The 25398-nt window shown below is 41.7% G+C and overlaps 1 protein-coding gene across 1 annotated transcript in view; it reads left to right on the top strand.

Annotated features, from left to right (window-relative positions):
- The window catches only part of LOC147696912 (uncharacterized), a 232242-nt gene that overhangs the window by 193719 nt on the left and 13125 nt on the right, over nucleotides 1–25398 (top strand). The window contains exons 3-4 of the mRNA XM_086936089.1: nucleotides 12319–12756; nucleotides 14529–14744. Coding sequence (XP_086792215.1) covers nucleotides 12319–12756; nucleotides 14529–14744 — 654 coding nt within the window. The remainder of the gene's footprint in view (nucleotides 1–12318; nucleotides 12757–14528; nucleotides 14745–25398) is intronic.

Below are 25398 nucleotides of genomic sequence, written 5' to 3'. Positions count from 1 at the left end.
CCTGAACACAGCCTCTCCAGTAACTCCCCAAACTGCCTCCACAACCTGTAGGTGAGCTACTCATTATTGTTACCTCTGCATCTCACTTGTAGGTTTAGATGGAAAAAAACTATGGATTCCTGCGGCTGTCTCGGACTTCCAAGTGGGATCCGATTTGCCATTGTATTTTCAATACTATGTGCCTTTGTGTGTGTACAGCAGTTTTTCAATAGACTTAATACATGTAGCATCCTTGCAACATATTGCTAAGCTTTTCCCGATTTGTCTTTAGTGTGAGAAGATGCTTGGTGTACTTTTGTGTGCTCTACTCTTCTGCATGGATTATTATTGTGTAGCTACTCACACTCTGCATTGCGATGACACAATAAGTACAGACATTTGGTTGTACAATATGTTTTGCGACAACGGATGCACCATAGAGTAGTTATCATAGAGTAGTTATGGAATTGCAAGAAATCTGTATATTTCAATTATGCCGGAAGGTAGTTACCCCAGCCCTCATTTTTTTTGAAGGTCGGTAGATTGAGTGCCGTTAAACTGAGTGATAGAAAACCTCTTATTTACAGTGCTTACAAGTGGCAGAAATGTGTTAAGAAGCAGCACTATAGTAAACAAGCAATAGCAAAGCCAATAGGTGTCTCCTACAAGAGGTATTGACGTTACTGTTTATTTAACCATGTTGTACAGCAGCGTGGACAGCGGAGAGAGGCATGTGGGGGGCAACACAGACAATGGCAGGAGAGTGGATGGGGGTCAACATGTACAACAGAGGATGATGGGGAGGGGTGGGGCAAGCAGATGGACAAATGGTGGGCTGTAGAGAAGGACTGGGAGCAAGCACACAGACAAAGAAGGGTAGAAGGGAGGTGCTCAGGGCTAGCAGACAGACAACAGAGGGTGGCAGGAAGATGCTGGGGATAATCAGATGTACAGCAGAGAATTGGCTGGAGGAACACTGAGGTGAATAGTACAGGAGGGCGATGTAGAGTGCTTAACCACAAGGAAAAAAGTAGCACCTTATAAAAATGAGCGGTTAAAGGACACAAGTAACGCGATCATGCCTCAGGGGAGGGAAAAATACACAAAGAGGAAGAAAGACTACGGCAGTTGACCAAGAAAAAGAAGCACACGAGAGTGACAATAAAGCCAACAAATGGTAAGCGATAGAGTTTCTGAGCCCACTATTAGAAGACAAAAGGTCAGACAAGAGACAACAAATGTGCTGTCTTGGATGAGACCTAAAATTATGTTATTATTATGAGTGCACCTGCTGCATCATACTTACTCAGGGAGATTGACCGCAGATGAACAATTACCATGATTATGTATCATGAAAATCTGCATTGTACTTTTTAAAACCATATCTCCACAGAGAAATTCTGCACCCCTTTAAAGTGGTGGTATTTCATTTTTCTTTTCCACCTCGAAATGCACACTATAGGCCAAATTTACAAAAATAAGTATATATGTGTAAATCAACTCATGTGTAGCTCTACAATTATATATGGGTGTAAATCTCTGCACCTTTTATGTTTTCCATTTCCAAGTGTAGATTTATCCCAGGTGTAGACTTAGACTTAACAGCTTCCGACCTCTTATAAGGGGTGGGGAAGACTCCTACGACTGAATTTATATATGAAAGTTACTGTTAGTAACGTTTGTCCTGTTTGTGGAGAACTCCTCTACCTGGATTGAGATCTCCCTATAGCAAAACACAGGGATGTTTATTAATCTTAATTTAAGCAAATCAAATTAATGAAAAACAAAAATAGAACATACTTTTAAACAAATAATATTAACCTATGACTACTTAATGGAAAAAGATATAAGCCACTACCTCCTAAAATTAACTTGGTATTCAATTGTAAGTTAATTTAAATATATTAATTCATTTTTAAAATATTATTTTAAAAGTATTACCTACCCTTGCCTGCATTTTTATTTAATTTGTAACACACTTGGTTATAAGTTATGGTTTTAATTAATTTGATTTTGTTTATTAGACTTTTTAAACTAAGTTAAAATGTAATTGACTTTATTCAAAATGTATGACTAATATATTCAAAATAATAAAATGTAGAATTAGCCCTTATGGGGTGATAGTGTTATAGCCTACCTCTAAGGCTTCCAGTGGAAGTGTTTCCATTAAGGAGGCAGGCCACGTGTGGTGCTTGACTTACACCATGTCTGGGTTGGAGAACATTACAGACATTTAACCCTATTTTGTCACTATTGGGGCTGTAGTAGAATTTGAAGTCTATTTTGTGAATTAGCGAATGGCTTACTCTTATATGGCTGTGTGTTCTATATCAGCACTTCCCTCCCTAAACCCTTTTAAATTTCTGTAAATCCCACTCATTTTGTAGCAATTATTCCCTATTTTCCCATCACTCACATTGACTACTAAATCCTACACGTATGTGTGTGATCATCTCAGTCACAGGGCGCCGACATATGTACAGAAAAGACTGGATAAGCAGGGTTCGAAATCTCTGGCCTTGGGTTTGTCAATTGCATTTCGTAGTATGTGAAGTAGTACTACTGGAGTACTGCTTTACGTATTCCACAATGTCTTTTGTGAATGTGTGTTTACATTACCCTAGAAGGCAAAAAGGTTAAGCAGTAATCAAAGAGATGGGCATATACAAGCAGTGTGTTTAGAATGATAAAACTCCTTTTTCACGGAGATCCTTACAACTTTAGCTGTCAGGTAGCAGGCCGCACCGGCTTGCAGAGCAGCAGGTATATCAGTGCCTCAATGAAATAGTTCTGGTCACTGTCAAGCGTGGTGCACACTAATGGCGTAAAAAGAGCCCCCGCGGTGCGGGTGGGCCTCCCGAGCTCCATGGGGGCCCCTCTGGCACTGTACACAGGTGGGCATGAGAGCTCTTGACTGGGTCAGAAGTGTTGGGGGCCCCTTCCATGCACTTTGCAGGGGGGCCCACGTCAGTTTTGTTACGCCACTGCTTCGGGGTCCAGTCGAGGGTAGATGCAGGTACACACCGGGTGCCGAGCGTCGAGGGCATGAGTAGAAGCGAAAACCGTCTACTGATTACTCCACTGAGCTAAGTACCTACCCAATGCTATACGACTGACTGTACGTTTACTCCCTTTGTTTCGACTAATTGCAGGGTGTGCCAATTACATTCCCACCCCCCTCCTGTAACCCATGGTGTGAATCCTGAACACCACATAAGTGAGAAATTTTAACCTGTTAGCGCGATCGCGCCTGCATTTTACTTTGATAGCGATCAAGGAAAGACCCTTCCTTTTTAACTACCTTTCAAAGCACATATTTAACACAGCACTACCCACCTTTAGCGTTCAAAGTCTGAGACCAAGGTGGTGATAACTATATTGTTACTTTACCACAATTTGTCTCGTAAACCACACACTGGAGCACTTTGAATTGACATGAGCGTTCAACATCGATATTCTATGTATGTTTTGTCCTACATGTCTGTCCTTGTCTTTTTTTCCACAGGTGCAGAAACCGAAAAGACGAATCCTAAACCAGGAGTCATTAGGAAGAAAACATTTTTGTAAAATTTTTTGCACTTTTACACCCTTTTTTTGTTTAATTTTCACTTTCACGTCCCTAGGTTAGGGTGGGCCTTAGAGAGTCCATTCCACCAGGGTTTAGTACACGCTGAAGTCCTGATGAATGCCAGGTAAATTCATACCATTTCGTGGCTGAAACATGTCGACTGATTACTTGGAAACTACCACTTAATTAAGTGTGGACGCATTTCCTACACATAACTTTTAATTATCCTGTCCCTAGTGATCTCCAGAATAAAGTTAATTTTTGATACACTATGGACTACTTTTAACCATCCATCACTCACTATTTCTCTTTACACTGCATGATCTCAACCAACCCGCTCCGCAGTAAAATCTGGCGTCGTAGCACACAAAAGAGACACTCTGTCTCTTTTGTGGGGCCCGATGATGAAGCATGTCATCACTAGGTGGTGAGTGAGGGCTTTCCTGAACGCCTTAAGTGAAGCCGTTTGACTTGCTCCTGATAGTGGTTGTCTACACCATTGGACACCCTTTTCTTGTTTATTTGATTAATACCGGGGAATAAGAGTGTCACACTTCTCTTCCTGCCTCTCTTTTTGTTTGGACGTACTTAGCAGAGCAGAACTGTGAGAGCTGTTCTTACCCAAGCCTACCTTGGTTGGCTTTTTTCCCAATTTTAAAACTATTTCTCACTACCGTGTGGTCACTATGTCGAACCTGGGTTTAACGTACTCCGAGTCAGAGATAGCTGCCATCTTGTCTGACTCGAACCTATTTGCTGACCCTGCAATCTCGCAGGCAATAGCCCATACCACTGAATGGGAAAAGCTCACTGAAGTCAAATGCGCAAGAATACGTACCATTCTCCATGGTACCATATTAAAACAGTACCTCCTTAGGAACACGGCTCCTAGAGGGCTATTAGTCACCAACGCCCCTAGGATTTTCCTTAATGTTGCCACCTTCAGGAAAGAATGGGCCATGATCGCTTGGCACTGTACCCGCGACTGGCTCGTCCTTATAATTAAAACAGCTCTGAGACTTTCCGAGACCCTGCTGGTTGAAATTCAAGAGACTGAGGCCAGTTTTAAAACAACAATTACAGGTTTAAAAAAAAAGCTGGACGAAATCAACAAAGATCTAAATGAGTACAAAGAAAACTTAATGCAAGCCAAAGTCACCAAGTTTCAAAAAGATTTAGCAAAATTCGAATTTGAGAAGGTCTACCCTTACTCAGCTGCTTCTTTTACACCACCCACTAGGAACCCAAGTAACACTGATCAATCGGATGATGATTCATCAAATAGCAGTGGCTCAAGTACTGGTTCCTATAAACAAGGGAGAAAGAAAGGTAACAGAGGAAACCGCAACAGAGGGCAGCCTGCATATCACAACAAATCACAGAGATGGCCTATACCCCCACAAATGGTGGGTATGGGAAACAATTCCCCTTCCACCAACCGCCTTATCCAATGATGGGATGGAACCCAGGCTTAATGCCACCAACCAATTTTGCTCCCCAATATCGCCAGCCTTTCTTAGACTTGGGCAGGAGAGAATAAGAGGGAAGAGAAGAGGGACGAACCAAGTGTCTTGGGAAGACAAGGACACGGTGAGCAACCACACCTGCAACAAGGACCAACAGCCGGGAACGAGCAGCATCTGAGCTTGATAACCAACCTCTCCGACAAAATCCTATCACCGGTTGAAACCAAGGTCTTAGAAAGAGGACTAGGCTTCATCCCCACATCCCGACCGGACAAGTTCAGACTCCATTGCGAGCTTGCCGCTTTCTTTAGGAAGCTAAAACTCAAGGCTTTCTTCGAGGGCAAGGAAGACCCTAATGAAGCCCTTTAGAATAGTGACACTGGACTCAGACTGAGTTCAACTTTCAACCCCCCGCCACACACAGTGCCGGCAGCTATCACTGCATTTGAACAGGCAGTTTTTCTGGACCTTGAAACTTGCCAAGATCCAACCATTTTCAATAATTTTACCACTGCAGAATACCGTGCACTACAAGACGTGCAAAACGACCAAAGCATCACAATTAAGCCAGCAGATAAGGGCGGTGGCCTTGTCATACAGAACACTGTTGACTATGATAAGGCATGACGACTACTTCTTGACGAAAGGAAAAACTACAAACCATTGATGACAGATCCCACAGAGGACCTGAGAAAACGGATCTCGGCACTAGTAAGAAGAGCAGAAGAAGATGGACAAATCTCAAAAAATGAGGCGGATTTTCTCAGCACCAATGAGAATATTACCCCCTATTTCTATACACTTCCAAAGACGCATAGAAATCGGATGCCACCACCCGGACGCCCAATCTTGTCAGGGATTGGCTCCCTTTTGGAGCCATTATCCCGCTTCTGTGACCATTATATGAAGCCGATAGTCCAAAGTACCCCAACCTATCTTAAGGACACTAAGAGCCTCCTCCAGTTACTCCAGGACGTGAGTTTCATCGAAAATACTGTGACACTAGTCACGCTTGACATTGAGAGCTTATGCACGAGCATTCCCCAGGACAATACCATCAGGGTCCTGGGAGCAGCACTAGACTCTGTCACTTGGAACTACCAAGCTTCTAAGAAATTCATCCTGGATTGTGCTACTTTGGTACTTAAAGAGAACTTCTTTTCCTACGAAGGCAACCTCTTCCTCCAATGCACTGGAACTTCTATGGGCAGCATATTTGCTCCCAGTGTGGTAGGCCTCTATGTATCAGATTTTGAAGCAAAATACATCTTGCAACCAGATAGCCCCTTTTCTGCGTCCATCAGAATCTGGCGGCGCTACATTGACGATGTCCTGGTTGTATGGACCGGTGACAATGAACAGCTAAGGGCCTTCCTTAATTGGGTCAACACTCTTGACTCCAATCTGAAATGTACATATACCACCAGCAAAACTGAGGCTACCTACTTGGATGTAACAATCCGAGTTTCGGGAACAAGGTTTACCACCAAGACGTATCACAAGCCAACGGCTAAAAACAACCTACTGGAGTATACTAGTTTTCACCCTCGACCTTTAAAAGACAATCTGCCCTACGGCTTAGGAGGAATTGCTCTGAACTACATTATTTCAAAACTCAATCTACTGATCTCACAACGAAACTCAAAGCCAGAGGCTACCCTAAAACAATCCTGAACAAAGGCTACAAACGAGCACGTAACCAGACAAGGGAAGCGCTACTTGAGGACAGGGTCGATAACACAAAAGAAATCCCATTGACATGTGTAACGACACATAGTTCACTGTCAAACTTGATTAAAAAAAAATCACATCAACAAGAACTGGAGAATACTTTCGAGTACTCATAAAACTTGGGAAAAACCTCTCTTCTCCTTTAAGAAAGGTCGCAGCCTAAAGGATGCATTGGTCCATACACGACCGAAACCAAAGACTGCAGAAACAGTAAGATCGGTGACTGACACCTGGGGCCTTCCGAGAGTGGTCGGCCACTTCCCGTGCTCTAACTGCAGCGTTTGCCACTTGACAACGCACTCAAAAACATTACAACTCGAGCCTGGCAAGACGTGGATACAGAGAGACCATACCAATTGCAACACGCAGAACGTAATATATCTCATTAAGTGTCCTTGTGAACTACGCTACTTAGGCATGACCAGCAGAAGGGTCAAATAGAGAATCTGTGAGCACCGATCAAATTTCAGATGTAAAAAATCGACAACCATGATGAGGAAACACTTCTTAGAACTCAACCACACAACAAACGATATGCAATGGACAGTCATTGAACATATCAGTAGTGGTAACAACATCAACCACCTCCTCTTCGAAAAAGAACAGCGCTGGGTCTACAGACTTGGAACCCACATCCTCGGATTAAATGACGACATCCCTTGGAACTCTGTGATAAAATGATTATCAGGGGCCCTCTGTTGTTCTTACGTCCTCATAACTTAGGGATAATCCAATATCCCTCCCTTTCAGATTTTTTGCCAATTTAACTGGTTGTTAGTGTCATCAAACTCTCGGGCCCCTTAACAACGGGCTCTCGATTGGAGCACCTGACCAAGCCTCCATTTCACCAAGCGCAACGTTTCGGAATCGCTAATTTGCGATTCCTTATTTTTGCCTTGATACATTGGGATTAGCTATTTTTATTGTCGCAAACTCTATTTTAATGAATCGCAGCGTTTGCGACTGATTTTTGGCTTCATACATATGGCCCTTAGTCATTTTTATTACACACACGTTCTTTTCACTTGCACTGCACTCCATCAGTCCTCACGTACCTTGAACAAATAAAAAGGCTGAGATTGTTTTGAGAGCAGGAGGCCCAGTATCTACGCCCAAGTACCATCTTTGGCTGTAGGTGACCCAGCTCTCATGGTTTTCCAGATGACAAAGTTCCGCCAAATGGGTGGGCTGATGGAAACCACACTCAAGCCTGAGATTGTGTGAGTTATGTATTATTGGTGAACTGCAGTTGCTCTTACACTGTCGGTCTATCTATCACACCACACAGACCAGTTCCCTTCTTGTAGTCAGTGAGGAGAAGGGTTCCCCATGAGTTAGCATGGTGGGCCCTGAGAGTATGGACAGTACCTGGGTGGAATATGTCACTTTCTTTTGCAGAGCATTAAATGGGTGGGTGAAGGGCAGCAAAGTTAATGATTTTTAGGAGCTCTTCGATTTGATTGCATGGGAGCACTTGTCCAGTAATTGTTTTCCAGAGCTGCACCAGCACCTGATTGATAGTAGGCTGACTAACCCTAGAAAGCTTGCTGAAGAGGCGGACCGCTGGATGAGCACACGTGTCCACAAGTGTCATGTGGGAGACTCCGCCAAAGGTGGGCAGGGTCCGCAGCAGAAGAGAGGTGGGGGACAAGGGTAAACAGAAGGAGTTCCATAAAGGGCCCCAAAGTAATTCAAATAAACAAGAAAAGAGTGTCCAATGGTGTAGACAACCACTATCAGGAGCAAGTCAAACTGCTTCACTTAAGGCGTTGATCTTTGAGTCTGCTGTCACTATGACAACAGTCTACATTGGTCCATATAACTACGAGATCACGTGCCAATAATCGTCAGATGACGGCATGACTCCCCGATTGGTCTACACACGTAGCCCGACCGCGCCCACCCGGAAGACGATCATCGCACTAACCTATTTAACGCTCTCCTGGTCTCACCTCTACATCTTCGGGGCAGGGGCGTAACACAGGCCCCCGCAGCCCACGCGTTGAGGGGGGCCTCGCGCTCCAGGGGGCCCCTTTGCTCCGCACGATCGGCCTCTTAAAAAATTAAATGCTATGCACGGCCGGGCCTCAGAGGCAGCTCTTCATTTATTAAATAGTGCACAGGTTTAACTGCTCAAGAGCTGGCCCCGGCGGGCCCTCAGTCTAAGGCCCTTCATTAATTAAAGAGGAAATGGTGGTAGGTGCGCGGCGCGCAGTTGTTTCCTCCACTCTCTGCGTCTGCGCACTCTTCAGGGTGGGATTGGTCTATTGTCATGCGCATTGTGAAGCCCAATTAAAAGTGCGCATGTCGGACTTGAGAAGCTTCAGGTGGCAGGCCAGGCCTCAGCCCTCAGGTGAGTGAGTCTTATCAAGGCAATGGCGGGCGCTTGTTATGGTGCTATTCAGAAGTCGATCCGTTTTTTGCCTGTAAAGTGGAGGACGTGGAAGTAGAACCTGGAGTGGAACCGTCTCAAAGTCGGTTTTCAAAAGTATGCCTGAGACGAGGCACACTTAAATCCTTGTACAAGAGCACACCATGTGTTGATACCTAGTGAACAACAGGGTCACACAAGAGTACAGGCTGTCCGAACACTGGTGCATAACAGAGTCACATGAGTGTGTCTCTGTGCCCGTCATGCCAACATGCATCCGTGTCCCATGTTTCTGCATCTCCCCAATGCCCATTGACCCGTGCCTGTAGCGCCTTGAGTGGGGCTGGTAGGTCATGGCTAGAGGACGCGAGGACAAAACTGAGCTCGGAGGATCACCCTGTGCAAACATTTGGGCTGCTGAGAGTCCCACCTCTACCTAGTGCCACAAGTCGCAGGGAGCGCTATATGAGAAAACTCAGCTCACTCGTAAAAAGCACCCTGGCACTCAGCAGTGGCCTTGCCTCTTCTGCCTTTCCCACTTTGTTTAAACTGCCGCTCCTCCTATCTCGCCAATTCCCAATCCATATGTTTTTATCTTTTCATCTCCTTTTTACCACATCATTCTTCCTCCGTCGGTCTCCACCGCCCTGTTTGTTGGTAATGGTAAACCCATCCCAGCGTCTCTTGTCTACTCTCTTCTCTGTTGCTTCATGTACTTCCTCCCTCGCCTTTTCGCTGCCCGTTTTCTCTCGCTCCGATCCTCTCTCCTGTCCTCTCTTCATTGTTTTAAGCCCCCTTTCCTTCCCTCCTAGTCTGCACCCTTCTCAATTCTTTTAAGTTCACCTGCACCCCGTATTTCCAATTTTTACTGTGACCTGTCCCACACGCCTCCAGCCTGCCCACTTCTCTTCCCTTTCTGGGTCCTGCGCTCCACTTCACCCCTGTTTGCAGCCTGTGCCTTCTTTCTCAGCTGACTGTTCCCCACCCCCTTTTCAGCAGCCTGCACCACTCTCTCTCCACTCCTGTTTCTGCAGGTTGTACACCCTTCCTGTGCCACCCGCGCCCTCTTTTTTGCACCCTGCAACCGTCTCGACCCTTTCTCCGCAGCCTGTATCCCCCTCTTCATCTGCAGCCTGTACTCCTTTCTACTTTCCCTCTCCAGTTTGAATTTCTAGAAATGCTGGAAACCTAGGCGTGCATACCGCCCCGCCACCATCATATGCATTATGTAGCTTTAAGCAGAGCTAAATCTTTAGCCAACATATACATTAGAAACTTTCAACAAGACAAAATAGCTGTACATCCAAAAGTCCAGAAGAAATGACACGTTTAAGAACACACATGCAATTACAAATATCAGTACCACAATTAGATAGCTATAAACAACAGGGTAATATAATTGTCCATAACATACGGTCCTTGCAAAGAAATTACACTGCTATTAAATCAGACAAAAATATCATGAACAGTGATATTATATGCCTCACTGAAATAAACACAACTAGAAAAGCAGATAAGAATACGTTCTTAATAGAACAATATCACCTAGTATTTGATATATTTCACAACCAGCAAACAAAGCATGGTATTGCCATATATTACAAGAAAAACATGCTTTTATCGCCAATATATGAAACACAACACGAAATTGACTTTTTATTTTTCACTCAGCATCTTAATGATTCTGAATACTTATTTATTATACTGTACAAACCACCACATGTACCTTTGCAGACATTATTACAAGTCTTAAGTAGAATAATTAACTTGTATCAGAATTCGAAATATGTCATCATGGGAGACTTCAATATAGATTTAACACAAATGTCACCAAACAGAACTTTGCTATTAGAATATATGCTGCAGCAATTTCAATGCCAGCAAAAAATACAACAATACACAGCAGACTACAATTCAACACTAGATCACATCATTAGGTGCATTAGAATCATATTATAGTGATCACAAAGCATTATGGGTCGCAATTTAAAATGCCAACACTTCATTAACATGCTATTTCTCACGAACAGATCCTTCCAGGTATCGGCCCCCCCCTTCATTTCCCAACCCCAAGATATAGGCCAAGGAGTCCCGCAGGGCTCTGCCCTCAGCCCATCCCTTTTTAATCTTTACATGCAACCTCTGGCGGAAGTTGCTAAAAAATGGGACCTCATAATGGTATCGTACGCCGACGACACTCAGCTGGTCATCAGCCTTAATGAGGCTCCCTCTCCCGATGCCACTAGATTCAGGGATGGACTGACCGCCGTCGCCAACTGGATGACAGCCAATTGCCTTCAACTTAATGGAGGTAAAACTGAGGTGTTGCTCATGGGCAAAAATTCCAACAGCTGGAGCAACCTTTGGTGGCCCCACTCATTAGGCCTAGCCCCCCGCCTAAAAATCTGGCAAAAAACCTGGGAGTCTGGCTGGACTCGACACTCAGCTTCCAGGCTCACACTAAAAAAGTTGCCGCGACCTGCATTGGACTGCTGAGAAGCCTTCATCCCATCTTAGGCTTCTTCGATTCCAAAACGAGACAACTCATCGTACAATCGACCATCTTGTCTAGGCTGGACTACGCGAGTGTCCTGCTACTAGGAGCTAACAAAGCGGAGATCAAGAGATTCCAACGAATTCAGAATTCCGCCGCCAGGGCTATAGTAGGTCTGCCGAGAAGGTGCTCCGCGAGAGCCACCATCCAAAGACTACACTGGCTACCGGTAGAAGCCCGTATCCAATTCAAGGCCCTCATCTTTGCCTATAAAATTCTGAGTGCTGAGGGACCAGAGCTCCTTCGCCAGTTGCTAACGCCCTACAATCCCCAACGCAACCTCCGCTCCAAAGGGCAACACCTAGTACTGGTCCCCCACACGAAGTACTGTCGCATAGGAGGACGCTCCTTCAGATTGCTAGGGTCCAAACTATGGAACTTCCTCCCCCTCCACATCCGCTGCATTGACAACCTACTGGCTTTCCGCAAAGCTATCAAAACTCTTCTCTTCCCCCCCATGTAGGTTCTCTCTCCTTTTTTTCTCCCAGTTGGTTATGATGGTTCTAGCGCCGGGACGCCCCGTTGCCAGGGCAGCTGTTGCGCTTTACAAAACTGCTAACATAACATAACATAACATTTTATTACAGGTAATAGCAAAAGGGGAAACATTTATGTTCAGAATGTGTACTAACATTTACTCTCGTTTCAGATGATTTCCTTACAAGACCTCAAAAAATCTAAACATGAAGACAACAAACCGTACCAAAAAACAATCAGAGCCAACATTGTAAAATGTTCAACAAAAACAAACTATACAAATGCTAAACAAGAGAACAAAGTCATGTATCATCTAGCTCTAGCTGATGAAAGTAGTTTCATTAAAGCAACATGCTACAATGAGCCATTTTACCAGCAAACTAAAGAAGGACAAGCTATTATGATTCGAAATTTCTTATCCAAAAACAATGTGATTATCATCACGAAACAAACAAAAATATCCCGCATGATCCCCTTAACTATACCTCAAGAAATTATACAAGAGGCAGAATATATCCTACAACCCCCTGCTCCACCAATATCACCTATAAAAACAGTTAAAACAGCTTCACTACGCTCATTAATGAGCATTTCTGGGACAATTGCAGAGGTAAGCTTATAAAAATAAACAAAATTATCACACACACCCTTTCACACACATTATATACCACACACTCTTTCACACACACTCTTGCACACAATACTTACCGCACAATCTTTCAAACAAAAACTAGCAAACATTGTTTCACATACACACAGTTCCAAAACACTCTATTACATACTATTTCACACACACACTATTACACATACACCCTTCTTACACACACTACTTTCTACAACACAGTCTTTAACTAGAACAATATTAAAGACACACACTCTTTACCACTAGCACACTATTGCACCCACACAAGATACAACACCCTTTACAAAACACTTACACAGTCTTTAACAAATACTATTACAAAAAATCATACGCACAAACACTTTCGCAACAACACTCTTACACATCAACACTCTTACACATCAACACTCTTACACATCAACACTCTTACACATCAACACTCTTACACATCAACACTATTACACACAAACACACTATCACAACAACTGTTCACAAACACACTATCACAACAACTGTTCACAAACACACTATCACAACAACTATTCACAAACACACTATCACAACAACTATTCACAAACACACTTTCACAACAACACTATTCATCAAAACACTCTTCATCAAAACACTCTTCATCAAAACACTCTTCATCAAAACACTCTTCATCAAAACACTCTTCATCAAAACACTCTTCATCAAAACACTCTTCATCAAAACACTCTTCATCAAAACACTCTTCATCAAAACACTCTTCATCAAAACACTCTTCATCAAAACACTCTTCATCAAAACACTCTTCATCAAAACACTCTTCATCAAAACACTCTTCATCAAAACACTCTTCATCAAAACACTCTTCATCAAAACACTCTTCATCAAAACACTCTTCATCAAAACACTCTTCATCAAAACACTCTTCATCAAAACACTCTTCATCAAAACACTCTTCATCAAAACACTCTTCATCAAAGCACTCTTCATCAAAGCACTCTTCATCAAAACACTCTTCATCAAAGCACTCTTCATCAAAGCACTCTTCATCAAAGCACTCTTCATCAAAGCACTCTTCATCAAAGCACTCTTCATCAAAGCACTCTTCATCAAAGCACTCTTCATCAAAGCACTCTTCATCAAAGCACTCTTCATCAAAGCACTCTTCATCAAAGCACTCTTCATCAAAGCACTCTTCATCAAAGCACTCTTCATCAAAGCACTCTTCATCAAAGCACTCTTCATCAAAGCACTCTTCATCTTCATCTTCATTATTCGCACACACTCTTTCGCACACACTCTTTCGCACACACTCTTTCGCACACACTCTTTCGCACACGCTCTTTCGCACACGCTCTTTCGCACACGCTCTTTCGCACACGCTCTTTCGCACACGCTCTTTCGCACACGCTCTTTCGCACACACTCTTTCGCACACACTCTTTCGCACACACTCTTTCGCACACACTCTTTCGCGCACACTCTTTCGCGCACACTCTTTCGCACACACTCTTTCGCACACACTCTTTCGCACACACTCTTTCGCACACACTCTTTCGCACACACTCTTTCGCACACACTCTTTCGCACACACTCTTTCGCACACACTCTTTCGCACACACTCTTTCGCACACACTTTCATAAAAAAACACACTTTCACACACACTCTTTAACACACACATTCTACTACAACACACTCACACCCACCCACACTCTTACACACCAACACTAACATAATAAACAAATTTCTATTACCAATTTTTTGTCTTACAGGAAGAAGAAACAAAAACAATTATTATCGCTGGCCAAGATACAAAACTTAAATCAATAACTGTGAAAGATACAACGGACTCAGTGAAAATAACTCTTTGGAGAGATGCCACAGACTTCCCGATAGAAATTGGATCCTACATAAAGATGACGCACCTGACAGTGCATGAATTTAACAGCAATAAAATGTTGAACACAACAAGAAATACAAAATTTCAAGTAAGTACAAATTATTAAACTATTAATACCTTGCTCTACTACTCAATCTATACTATTTACTTTTTAAAACACTATCGAACTCTATATTCACTAATTACAATTCCCTCGAACTCTCTCTTCTAATACTCACTATCTAAATCGGTTAAGCTATACTACATATTCTACTAATCACTACTATAAAACTCACTAATACTCTCCCCTAATAAATCTACTACTCAATCTTTACTACTCTCTCTTTATTACCCACACCATAAAAAAACACATTATTACGGAAAAATAACATTCACTATTTCAAAATAACTTACTAATAATGCCCAACTATCACTTACAGATATGACTTTAATACTAACACTTTAGTACACAATTTTTTGTCCCTTTCTAATTCTCTTTATACTAGTACGCCAATAACTTAAATACTCCCAAAAAAATTTGACAATGCACTAAAGAACTCATACACACTCTACTAATAACTCAAAAACTCTACTCACAATGCACTATTAACTATAATCACTATTTACAATACTACTCTAAAACACAAAACTAGTACCTACTAGTCACTATTTATTAATACGTATTTTTACTAAAGTAGCTATAACATTACAAAACAGTCTCTAATCCTCTATTATACACACTATATTATACCTTTTCACTATCTTTACTCACATCTATCCTTTCTTAAAATATCTTCACTAATTAGCATGATTTAAGCCTGCATGTAACAAGAAATTTTTCCTTAGGTCAACACAAGAAAAAAGAAAAAAAAAAAAGAAAAGAAGTTCAAACATATGTAATCAACTAACTCTTTTCTTTTTCCTTCACAGAAAATACAACCACCACAAGAAGAAATAAATCTGACTATATATGGGCTAGAAACTGCAAATCAGGAACACTGTACACTAAATGTACATATTGAGAACGCCGAAAATTTACATCTGTGGAAATAAATAACACTATTCTAATGGACTTCTTCAATATACCAGTTGACATTGACGACATTCAAGAAGCTCTAATGCCTAACTTGCCAAAAAATGTTAATGTCATTTTTCAAAACGGATACATACTAAAAATACATGAGTTGTAAAAAAGGACAATACTTTACTGTAAATATAAGTAAAAAAAGAAAATATTCAAATTATGTTTCATAAAAAATGCAAAAAAACCAGTACTTTAATTAAAGTTTAATTTGCTTTCATACAATAATAGTAAATATATTTACTTAAATAAAATTTGTACACCTTATCTTGTCTTTGCATTATTATTTACAAAGTACATAAGATATGTTACTGAGCAAATTTAGTTTAAAGAGACTACAACAAATGCACTCATTCTATGTTCTATAGCAAATTGAGCAAAATGCCTAACATATGTTACTGTGCAAAATTTTTGTTTACAGAAGCTATACCACATGCACTCATTCTATGTTCTGGAGCAAATTCATCTGTCTTATACCTTCAGAAAAAATGGTTAAAAAAACATATCCCACCTTCATTAGAACTGCTACTCCACTGATATTACTTACAACAAGCTAAACAATGTGAATTAGATAGGCACTTACAGTCCATATCTATTTACAAAGTGCATAACATATGTTACTGTGCAAACATTTTTTTTAAGCTATAACAAATGCACTCATTGTATATCCTATAGCAAGTTCATCTGTCTTCTAACTTCTGAGTGAATAGTAAAAAAATTTACAAATCACAAGTTCATTGGAACTCCTCTAAAATATATTGTCCCACATTACATTTGTAATATGGGCAATTCAAGTCAACAATAAGCATTGTGAGCTTCGAAAGAAAATAGTCAAAAAACAAGTTACTTCAAAAAGACTTACACCTGTAAGTGTCTTTCAATATCAGTTTTTTGGAAAATTAAGAAAGAATCTATTCTTTATAATAAACAGTTGCAAAATACCTCTCCAAAGCAGTATAGACTGAGGGCCTCATGTACAATGCCAAACAGTGTGTTGAGCTTGCAGTGTATACTTGCAGGGTGTAGGGCTTGCAGTCTGTAGAGCTCGCAATGTGTGTGGAAACTCCCCGTTTGTGAGAAGAGCTCGCAGTGTGTGTGCCTCACAGTGTATGGAAAAAGCTTGCAGTGTGAAAAGAGCTCTGGGTGGGTGTGTGAGGAGCTCTGTGTAAGTGTATGTAGGGCAGAGGTCTTCAAAATTTTTGATAGCGAGACACACTTGTAAAAGATTTTTAGGCATAAGGACCCCTTCCAACAAAAGTTTCTAGAAACTGGTACTCCTCAACTTTGGACAACAATAAATGCGCCTGTTAGACCTCATCACATCCAACCATCATTCATCCACTCAAACCTTCACACATCCATCCATTCTTTCATCCTTCCTTCCATCCATCTATCCTTCATCCACCTTTTCTTCTTTCCAGCCATACATCCATCCTTTACACATCCACCCTTCTATCCATGCACCCATCATACAGCCACCCACCTTTTCACACATCCATCCATAATTCATCCATGCAACCTTTTATCTATCGATCTACCATTTCATTCTCCTATCTATACATCCATCCACCCACCCTTTCATCTTTCCATCCATACATCTATCTTTCACCCATCCACCCTTCTATACATCCATCCATCATTCATCCATGCAACATTTTCTCCATCCATACATCCATCTAACATTTCATTCTCCCATCTATACATCCATCCACACACCCTTTCATCCATCATTCATCCACTTACCTGTTCACACATCCATCCATGCAACGTTTTATCTATCCATCCATCTTTTCATCCTCCCATCCATACATCCATCCTTCATCCATCCACCCTATCATCTATTCATCCATACGCCCACCCTTTCATCCCACCACCTTTTCACACATCCATACATCATTCATCCATGCAATGTTTTATCCATCCATACATCCACCTTTTCTTCCATCCGTCCTTCTTCCATCCACGCTTTCATCCTTCCACGCATCCTTTCATCCATTCATCCACACTTTCAACAATCCATCCTGCATCCATCCACACTTTCATCCTTCCATCCATACATCCATCCTTTACACATCCACACACCTTTTCACACATCCATCATAAATCCATGCAACATTTTATACATCAATCTTCAGATTCTTCAGAAGTTATGGTGTTTTTCAAACTAGTAAAGTCACTGTGCAATATTGTGCCTATGCATGGTTCTGTGTGTCATCCTCAAGTGCCTTATTGATGTTTTACAACAATACGTGCACTCGCATTCTAAGACCTTGACCTCATTGTGTATGTTGTTTAAAGAAGTTTCTAAGCAGCTGCCTGCGTCCATCTGAGAGTGGCTTGTATAAGATATATTGTCAACCATTGTATAGTTAGGAACGAATATATTCTTTATAATGAACAGTAGCAGAATAACTCTCTCCAAACCTTTATAAAACTCTAAGGGCTTAGTGTACATTGCCAAACAAGGGGAGGGCTCTCTGTGTGTGGGCAGGGGGCTCTGTGTGTGGGCGGGGGGCTCTGTGTGTGGGGGAGGCTCACAGTGTGTGGGGGAGCTCGCAGTGTGTGTGGGGGTGCTCGCAGTGTGTGGGGGGCTCTGTGTGGGTGTGTTTGGGGGGCTCTCTGTAGGTGTTTGTGAGTGTCATTTGCGAAAAATAAAGCTAGTGGCATTGCAAATAACAATGCCATTTATTTATGTTAAAAAAAATGTCAAGAGCTTTGCCAATAGCTCAAACTTTAACTGTGCAATATTGTGCCTATGCATGGTTCTGTGTGTCATCCTCAAGTGCCTTAATGTTTTACAACAATACGTGCACTCGCATTCTAAGACCTTGACCTCATTGTGTATGTTGTTTATAGAAGTTTCTAAGCTGCTGCCTGTGTCCATCTGAGAGTAGCTTGTATAAGATATATGGTCCACCATTGTATAGTTAGGAACGAATATATTCTTTATAATGAACAGTAGCAGAATAACTCTCTCCAAACCTTTATAAAACTCTACGGGCTTAGTGTACATTGCCAAACAAGGGGAGAGCTCTCTGTGTGTGGGCGGGGGGCTCTGTGTGTGGGGGAGGCTCACAGTGTGTGGAGGGAGCTCGCAGTGTGTGTGGGGGCTCTGTGTGGGTGTGTATTGGGGGGCTCTCTGTAGGTGTTTGTGAGTGTCATTTGTGAAAAATAAAGCTAGTGGCGTTGCAAATAACAATGCCATTTATTTATGTTTAAAAAAAAAAGGTCAAGAGCTTTGCCAATAGCTCAAACTTTAACAAAGGCAAAAAGATTGCATTGTAAATGCTACATACTAATAACTCACAAACTCTACTCACACTGCACTATTAACTATAATCACTATTTAGAATACTACCTAAAACACAATACTAGTACCTACTACTCACTATTAATACGTACTTTTACTAAAATAGCTATAACATTACAAAACAGTCTCTAATCCTATATTATACACACTATATTATACATTTGCACTATCTTTACTCACGTCTATCCTTTCTTCAAATATCTTCACAACTTATTAACATGATTTAAGCCTGCATATAACAATAATTTTTTCCTTAGGTCAACACAACAAAAAAAAAAAGAAACAAAATAACTTCAAAAATGTTTATCAACTAACTCTTTTCTTTTTCCTTCACAGAAAATACAACCACCACAAGAAATAAATCTTACTATATAGGGGCTAGAAACTGCAAATCAGGAAAACTGTACACTAAATGTACATATTGAGAACGCCGAAAATGTACAATCTGTGGAAATAAATAACACTATTCTAATGGACTTCTTCAATATACCAGCTGACATTGACAACATTCAAGAAGCTCTAATGCATAACTTGCCAAAAAATGTTAGTCATTTTTCAAAACGGATACATACTAAAAATTCATGAGTTGAAAAAAAGGACACAATACTTTACTGTAAATGGAAGTAAAAAGAGAAAATATTCAAATTGTGTTTCATAAACAATGCAAAAAACTGTATTTTCATTAAAGTTTAATTTGCTTTCATACAATAATAGTAAATATATTTACTTAAATAAAATTTTGAAACCTTATCTTGTCTTTGCATTATTATTTACAAACTACATAAGATATGTTACTGTGCAAATTTAGTTTAAAGAGACTACAACAAATGCACTCATTCTATGTTCTATAGCAAATTGAGCAAAATGCCTAAAATATGTTACTGTGCAAAAAATTTTTTGAAAGAAGCTATACCACATGCACTCATTCTATGTTCTGTAGCAAATTCATCTGTCATACCTTCAGAAAGAATGGTAAAAAAAAAAACATCCCACATTCATTAGAACTGCTACTCCAGTGATAATACTCACAACAAGCTAAACAATGTGAATGAGATACAGCATTCATCCTACCACATTTTCACACATCCATACATCATTCATCCATGCAACATTTTATCCATCCATACATCCACCTTTTCTTCCATCCGTCCTTCCATCCACCCTTTCATCCTTCCACGCATCCTTCCATCCATTCATCCACACTGTCAACAATCCATCCTGCATCCATCCACCCTTTCATCCTTCCATCCATACATCCATCCTTTAGACATCCACATTTCTATCCATCCACCCATCAATCATCCACCCACATTTTCACACATCCATTCATCCATGCAACCTTTTATACATCAATCTTCATATTCTTCAGAAGTTATATGGTTATTTAAACTAGTAAAGTCACTGTGCAATATTGTGCCTATGCATGGTTCTGTGTGTCATCCTCATGTGCCTTATTCATGTTTTACAACAGTACGTGCACTCGCATTCTAAGACCTTGACATCATTGTGTATGCTGTTTAAAAAGGTTTCTAAGCAGCTGCCTGCGTCCATCTGAGAGTGGCTTGAATAAGATATATTGTCCACCATTGTATAGTTGGAAACGGATATATTCTTTATAATGAACAGTTGCAAATAACTCTCTCCAAAGCTTTATAAAACTTTAAGGGCTTAGTGTACATTGCCAAACAAGGGGAGGGCTCTCTGTGTGTGGGCGGGGGGCTCTGTGTGTGGGGGGGGGGCTTTCAGTGTGTAGGGGAGGGGCTTTCAGTGTGTGGAGGAGGCTCTCGGTGTGTGCGGGCTCTCTATGTAGGGGGTGGCTCGCAGTGTATAGGGGAGGCTCACAATGTGTGGAGGGAGCTCACAGTGTGTGTGGGGGGGCTCGCAGTGTGTGGGGGGGTTCTGTGTGGGTGTGTGTTGGGGACTCTCTGTAGGTGTTTGTGGGTGTCATTTGCGAAAGATAAAGCTAGTGGCATTGCAAATAACAATGCCATTTATTTATGTTAAAAAAAAATGGTAAAGAGCTTTGCCAACAGCTCAAACTTTAACAAAGGCAAAACCATTGCATTGTAAATGCTTGTTACCACATCATTCTTCCTCCGTCGGTCTCCACCGCCCTGTTTGTTGGGAATGGTAAACCCATCCCAGCGTCTCTTGTCTACTCTCTTCTCTGTTGCTTCATGTACTTCCTCCCTCGCCTTTTCGCTGCCCGTTTTCTCTCGCTCCGATCCTCTCTCCTGTCCTCTCTTCGTTGTTTTAAGCCCCCTTTCCTTCCCTCCTAGTCTGCACCCTTCTTAATTCTTTTAAGTTCCCCTGCACCCCGTATTTCCAATTTTTACTGTGACCTGTCCCACACGTCTCCAGCCTGCCCACTTCTCTTCCCTTTCTGGGTCCTGCGCTCCACTTCACCCCTGTTTGCAGCCTGTGCCTTCTTTCCCTGCTGACTGTTCCCCACCCCTTTTTCAGCAGCCTGCACCACTCTCTCTCCACTCCTGTTTCTGCAGGTTGTACACACTTCCTGTGCCACCCGCGCCCTCTTTTTTGCACCCTGCAACCCTCTCGACCCTTTCTCCGCAGCCTGTATCCCCCTCTTCATCTGCAGCCTGTACTCCTTCCTACTTTCCCTCTCCAGTTTGAATTTCTAGAAATGCTGGAAACCTTGGCGTGCATGCCGCCCCGCCACCTCCGATGGAACACCAGGTGTCTGATAGGTAGGGACTCTCGGGGTGTAAGGGGGAGGGGCAGGGGGGGGAGCCGGGTTCTCTTGAGACCCGCTCCTGGGGTCCAGGGGCCTCTAAGGTGATGGGCTATGCCTCCGAGGGGGCGTGAGAGAAAAAGAAAAGGGGTGGGCAGGGCATGAGGTAAGATTAGAGCTGGTTTTAGTTAAACTGTACAACACAAAGATATGCGCGGACATGGAGCCCCCTTCGTACTGCCACCCCCCACCCCCTCTCAAAGGGCTGCCAGCATTTATGGATATGCTCACCTTTCAGACGCCTCTGAAGTTTGACATAATTTATTTGTACTACCAGTCATGCCCAGGAGTAGGTCGCTGTCTGCTCCCACTAGAGAGACGGAGTCGGGAGGAGGGGGACAGGGGCAAAAGGTGGAGGTCCTGCAATTGCTAAGGCTATGTAGACATTGTGTTTGCGTATACACACATTTACAAGAGTTACAGGTCAAACTACCTAGCTAGCTAATCCACACACTTTGTATTTCCTTTTGTTCAAGGCTATGCAAACCAGCATTTGTAATGCAATACGTCTCACATTTGCGAGATTTTGAGCTACTGGCATTGTAAACGACAAACCTTTTATCTATGTTTTTTTTTTTAAACATAAATAAAAGGCATTGACATTACCAATAGCTTAAAATTTCACAAATGCGAGACCTATTGCATTACAAATGCTTATTTTTCTGTAGTGTCAGGTTTGAGTATACGCACTGGTGTAAAATAGATGTGCGCATGTTTTCACTGCTGGAAACGTTACAGCATGAGGTCGCATAGGTGATCGTTGTACCTGTAAGGGAAATCCTTTAAAGAGAGACATTTTCTCTCTGGATTTCCCTTTTTTTCTATGACGCAGCAACAACGTCCCTACACCAGGCATTGGGACATGAGCGCTTTTGAACCAGTAGTGACCAGCAGGACTCTGCTCACAGGAGTCTCAGGTCACCACTGCAGCAAGATCCAGCCAGCCACCCTGCGTAACCCTGCTGTGCCCTTTTACGGAGAGTGCAAAATTCATCAGAATCAAGCAGCTGCCAAAAGTGAACTCCTGAACACAGCCTCTCCAGTAACTCCCCAAACTGCCTCCACAACCTGTAGGTGAGCTACTCATTATTGTTACCTCTGCATCTCACTTGTAGGTTTAGATGGAAAAAAACTATGAATTCCTGCGGCTGTCTCGGACTTCCAAGTGGGATCCGATTTGCCATTGTATTTTCAAGACTATGTGCCTTTGTGTGTGTACAGCAGTTTTTCAATAGACTTAATACATGTAGCATCCTTGCAACCTATTGCTAAGCTTTTCCCGATTGGTCTTTAGTGTGAGAAGATGCTTGGTGTACTTTTGTGTGCTCTACTCTTCTGCATGGATTATTATTGTGTAGCTACTCACACTCTGCATTGCGATGACACAATAAGTACAGACATTTGTTTGTACAATATGTTTTGCGACAACGGATGCACCATAGAGTAGTTATGGAATTGCAAGAAATCTGTATATTTCAATTATGCCGGAAGGTAGTTACCCCAGCCCTCATTTTTTTTGAAGGTCGGTAGATTGAGTGCCGTTAAACTGAGTGATAGAAAACCTCTTATTTACAGTGCTTACAAGTGGCAGAAATGTGTTAAGAAGCAGCACTAGAGTAAACAAGCAATAGCAAAGCCAATAGGTGTCTCCTACAAGAGGTATTGACGTTAATGTTTATTTAACCATGTTGTACAGCAGCGTAGACAGCGGAAAGAGGCATGTGGGGGGCAACACAGACAATGGCAGGAGAGTGGATGGGGATCAACATGGACAACAGAGGATGATGGGGAGGGGTGGGGCAAGCAGACGGACAAATGGTGGGCTGTAGAGAAGGACTGGGAGCAAGCACACAGACAAAGAAGGGTAGAAGGGAGGTGCTCAGGGCTAGCAGACAGGCAACAGCGGGTGGCAGGAAGATGCTGGGGATAATCAGATGTACAGCAGAGAATTGGCTGGAGGAACACCGAGGTGAATAGTACAGGCGGGCGATGTAGAGTGCTTAACCACAAGGAAAAAAGTAGCACCTTATAAAAATGAGTGTTTAAAGGACACAAGTAACGCGATCATGCCTCAGGGGAGGGAAAAATACACAAAGAGGAAGAAAGCCTATGGCAGTTGACCAAGAAAAAGAAGCACACGAGAGTGACAATAAAGCCAACAAATGGTAAGAGATAAAGTTTCTGAGCCCACTATTAGAAGACAAAAGGTCAGACAAGAGACAACAAATGTGCTGTCTTGGATGAGACCTAAAATTATGTTATTATTATAAGTGCACCTGCTGCATCATACTTACTCAGGGAGATTGACCGCAGATGAACAATTACCATGATTATGTATCATGAAAATCTGCATTGTACTTTTTAAAACCATATCTCCACAGAGAAATTCTGCACCCCTTTAAAGTGGTGGTATTTCATTTTTCTTTTACACCTCGAAATGCACACTATAGGCCAAATTCACAAAAATAAGTTTATATGTGTAGATCCACTCATGTGTAGCTCTACAATTACATATGGGTGTAAATCTCTACACCTTTTATGTTTACCATTTCCAAGTGTAGATTTATCCCAGGTGTAGACTTAGACTTAACAGCTTCCGACCTCTTATAAGGGGTGAGGAAGACTCCTACGACTGAATTTATATATGAAAGTTACTGTTAGTAACGTTTGTCCTGTTTGTGGAGAACTCCTCCACCTGTATTGAGATCTCCCTATAGCAAAACACAGGGATGTTTATTAATCTTAATTTAAGCAAATCAAATTAATGAAAAACAAAAATAGAACATACTTTTAAACAAATAATATTAACCTATGACTACTTAATGGAAAAAGATATAAGCCACTACCTCCTAAAATTACCCTGGTATTCAATTGTAAGTTAATTTAAATATATTAATTCATTTTTAAAATATTATTTTAAAAGTATTACCTACCCTCGCCTGCATTTTTATTCAATTTGTAACACTTGGTTATAAGTTATGGTTTTAATTAATTTGATTTTGTTTATTAGACTTTTTAAACTAAGTTAAAATGTAATTGACTTTATTCAAAATGTATGACTAATATATTCAAAATAATAAAATGTAGAATTAGCCCTTATGGGGTGATAGTGTTATAGCCTACCTCTAATGCTTCCAGTGGAAGTGTTTCCATTCCAGAGGCAGGCCACGTGTGGTGCTTGACTTACACCATGTCTGGGTTCGAGAACATTACAGACATTTAACCCTATTTTGTCACTCTTGGGGCTGTAGTAGAATTTGAAGTGTATTTTGTGAATTAGCGAATGGCTTACTCTTTTATGGCTGTGTGTTCTATATCAGCACTTCCCTCCCTAAACCCTTTTAAATTTCTGTAAATCCCACTCATTTTGTAGCAATTATTCCCTATTTTCCATCACTCACATTGACTACTAAATCCTACACGTATGTGTGTGATCATCTCAGCCACAGGGCGCAGACATATGTGCGGAAAAGACTGGATAAGCAGGGTTCGAAATCTCTGGCCTTGGGTTTGTGAATTGCATTTTGTAGTATGTGAAGTAGTACTACTGGAGTACTGCTTTACGTATTCCACAATGTCTTTTGTGAATGTGCGTTTACATTACCCTACAAGGCAAAAAG

Source organism: Lissotriton vulgaris, chromosome 8 (genome assembly GCF_964263255.1).
Source record: "Lissotriton vulgaris chromosome 8, aLisVul1.2, whole genome shotgun sequence".
Lineage (NCBI taxonomy): Eukaryota > Metazoa > Chordata > Amphibia > Caudata > Salamandridae > Lissotriton > Lissotriton vulgaris.
Note: the sequence above shows the minus strand (reverse complement) of the source record. Positions and strands in the feature narration are given on the sequence as shown.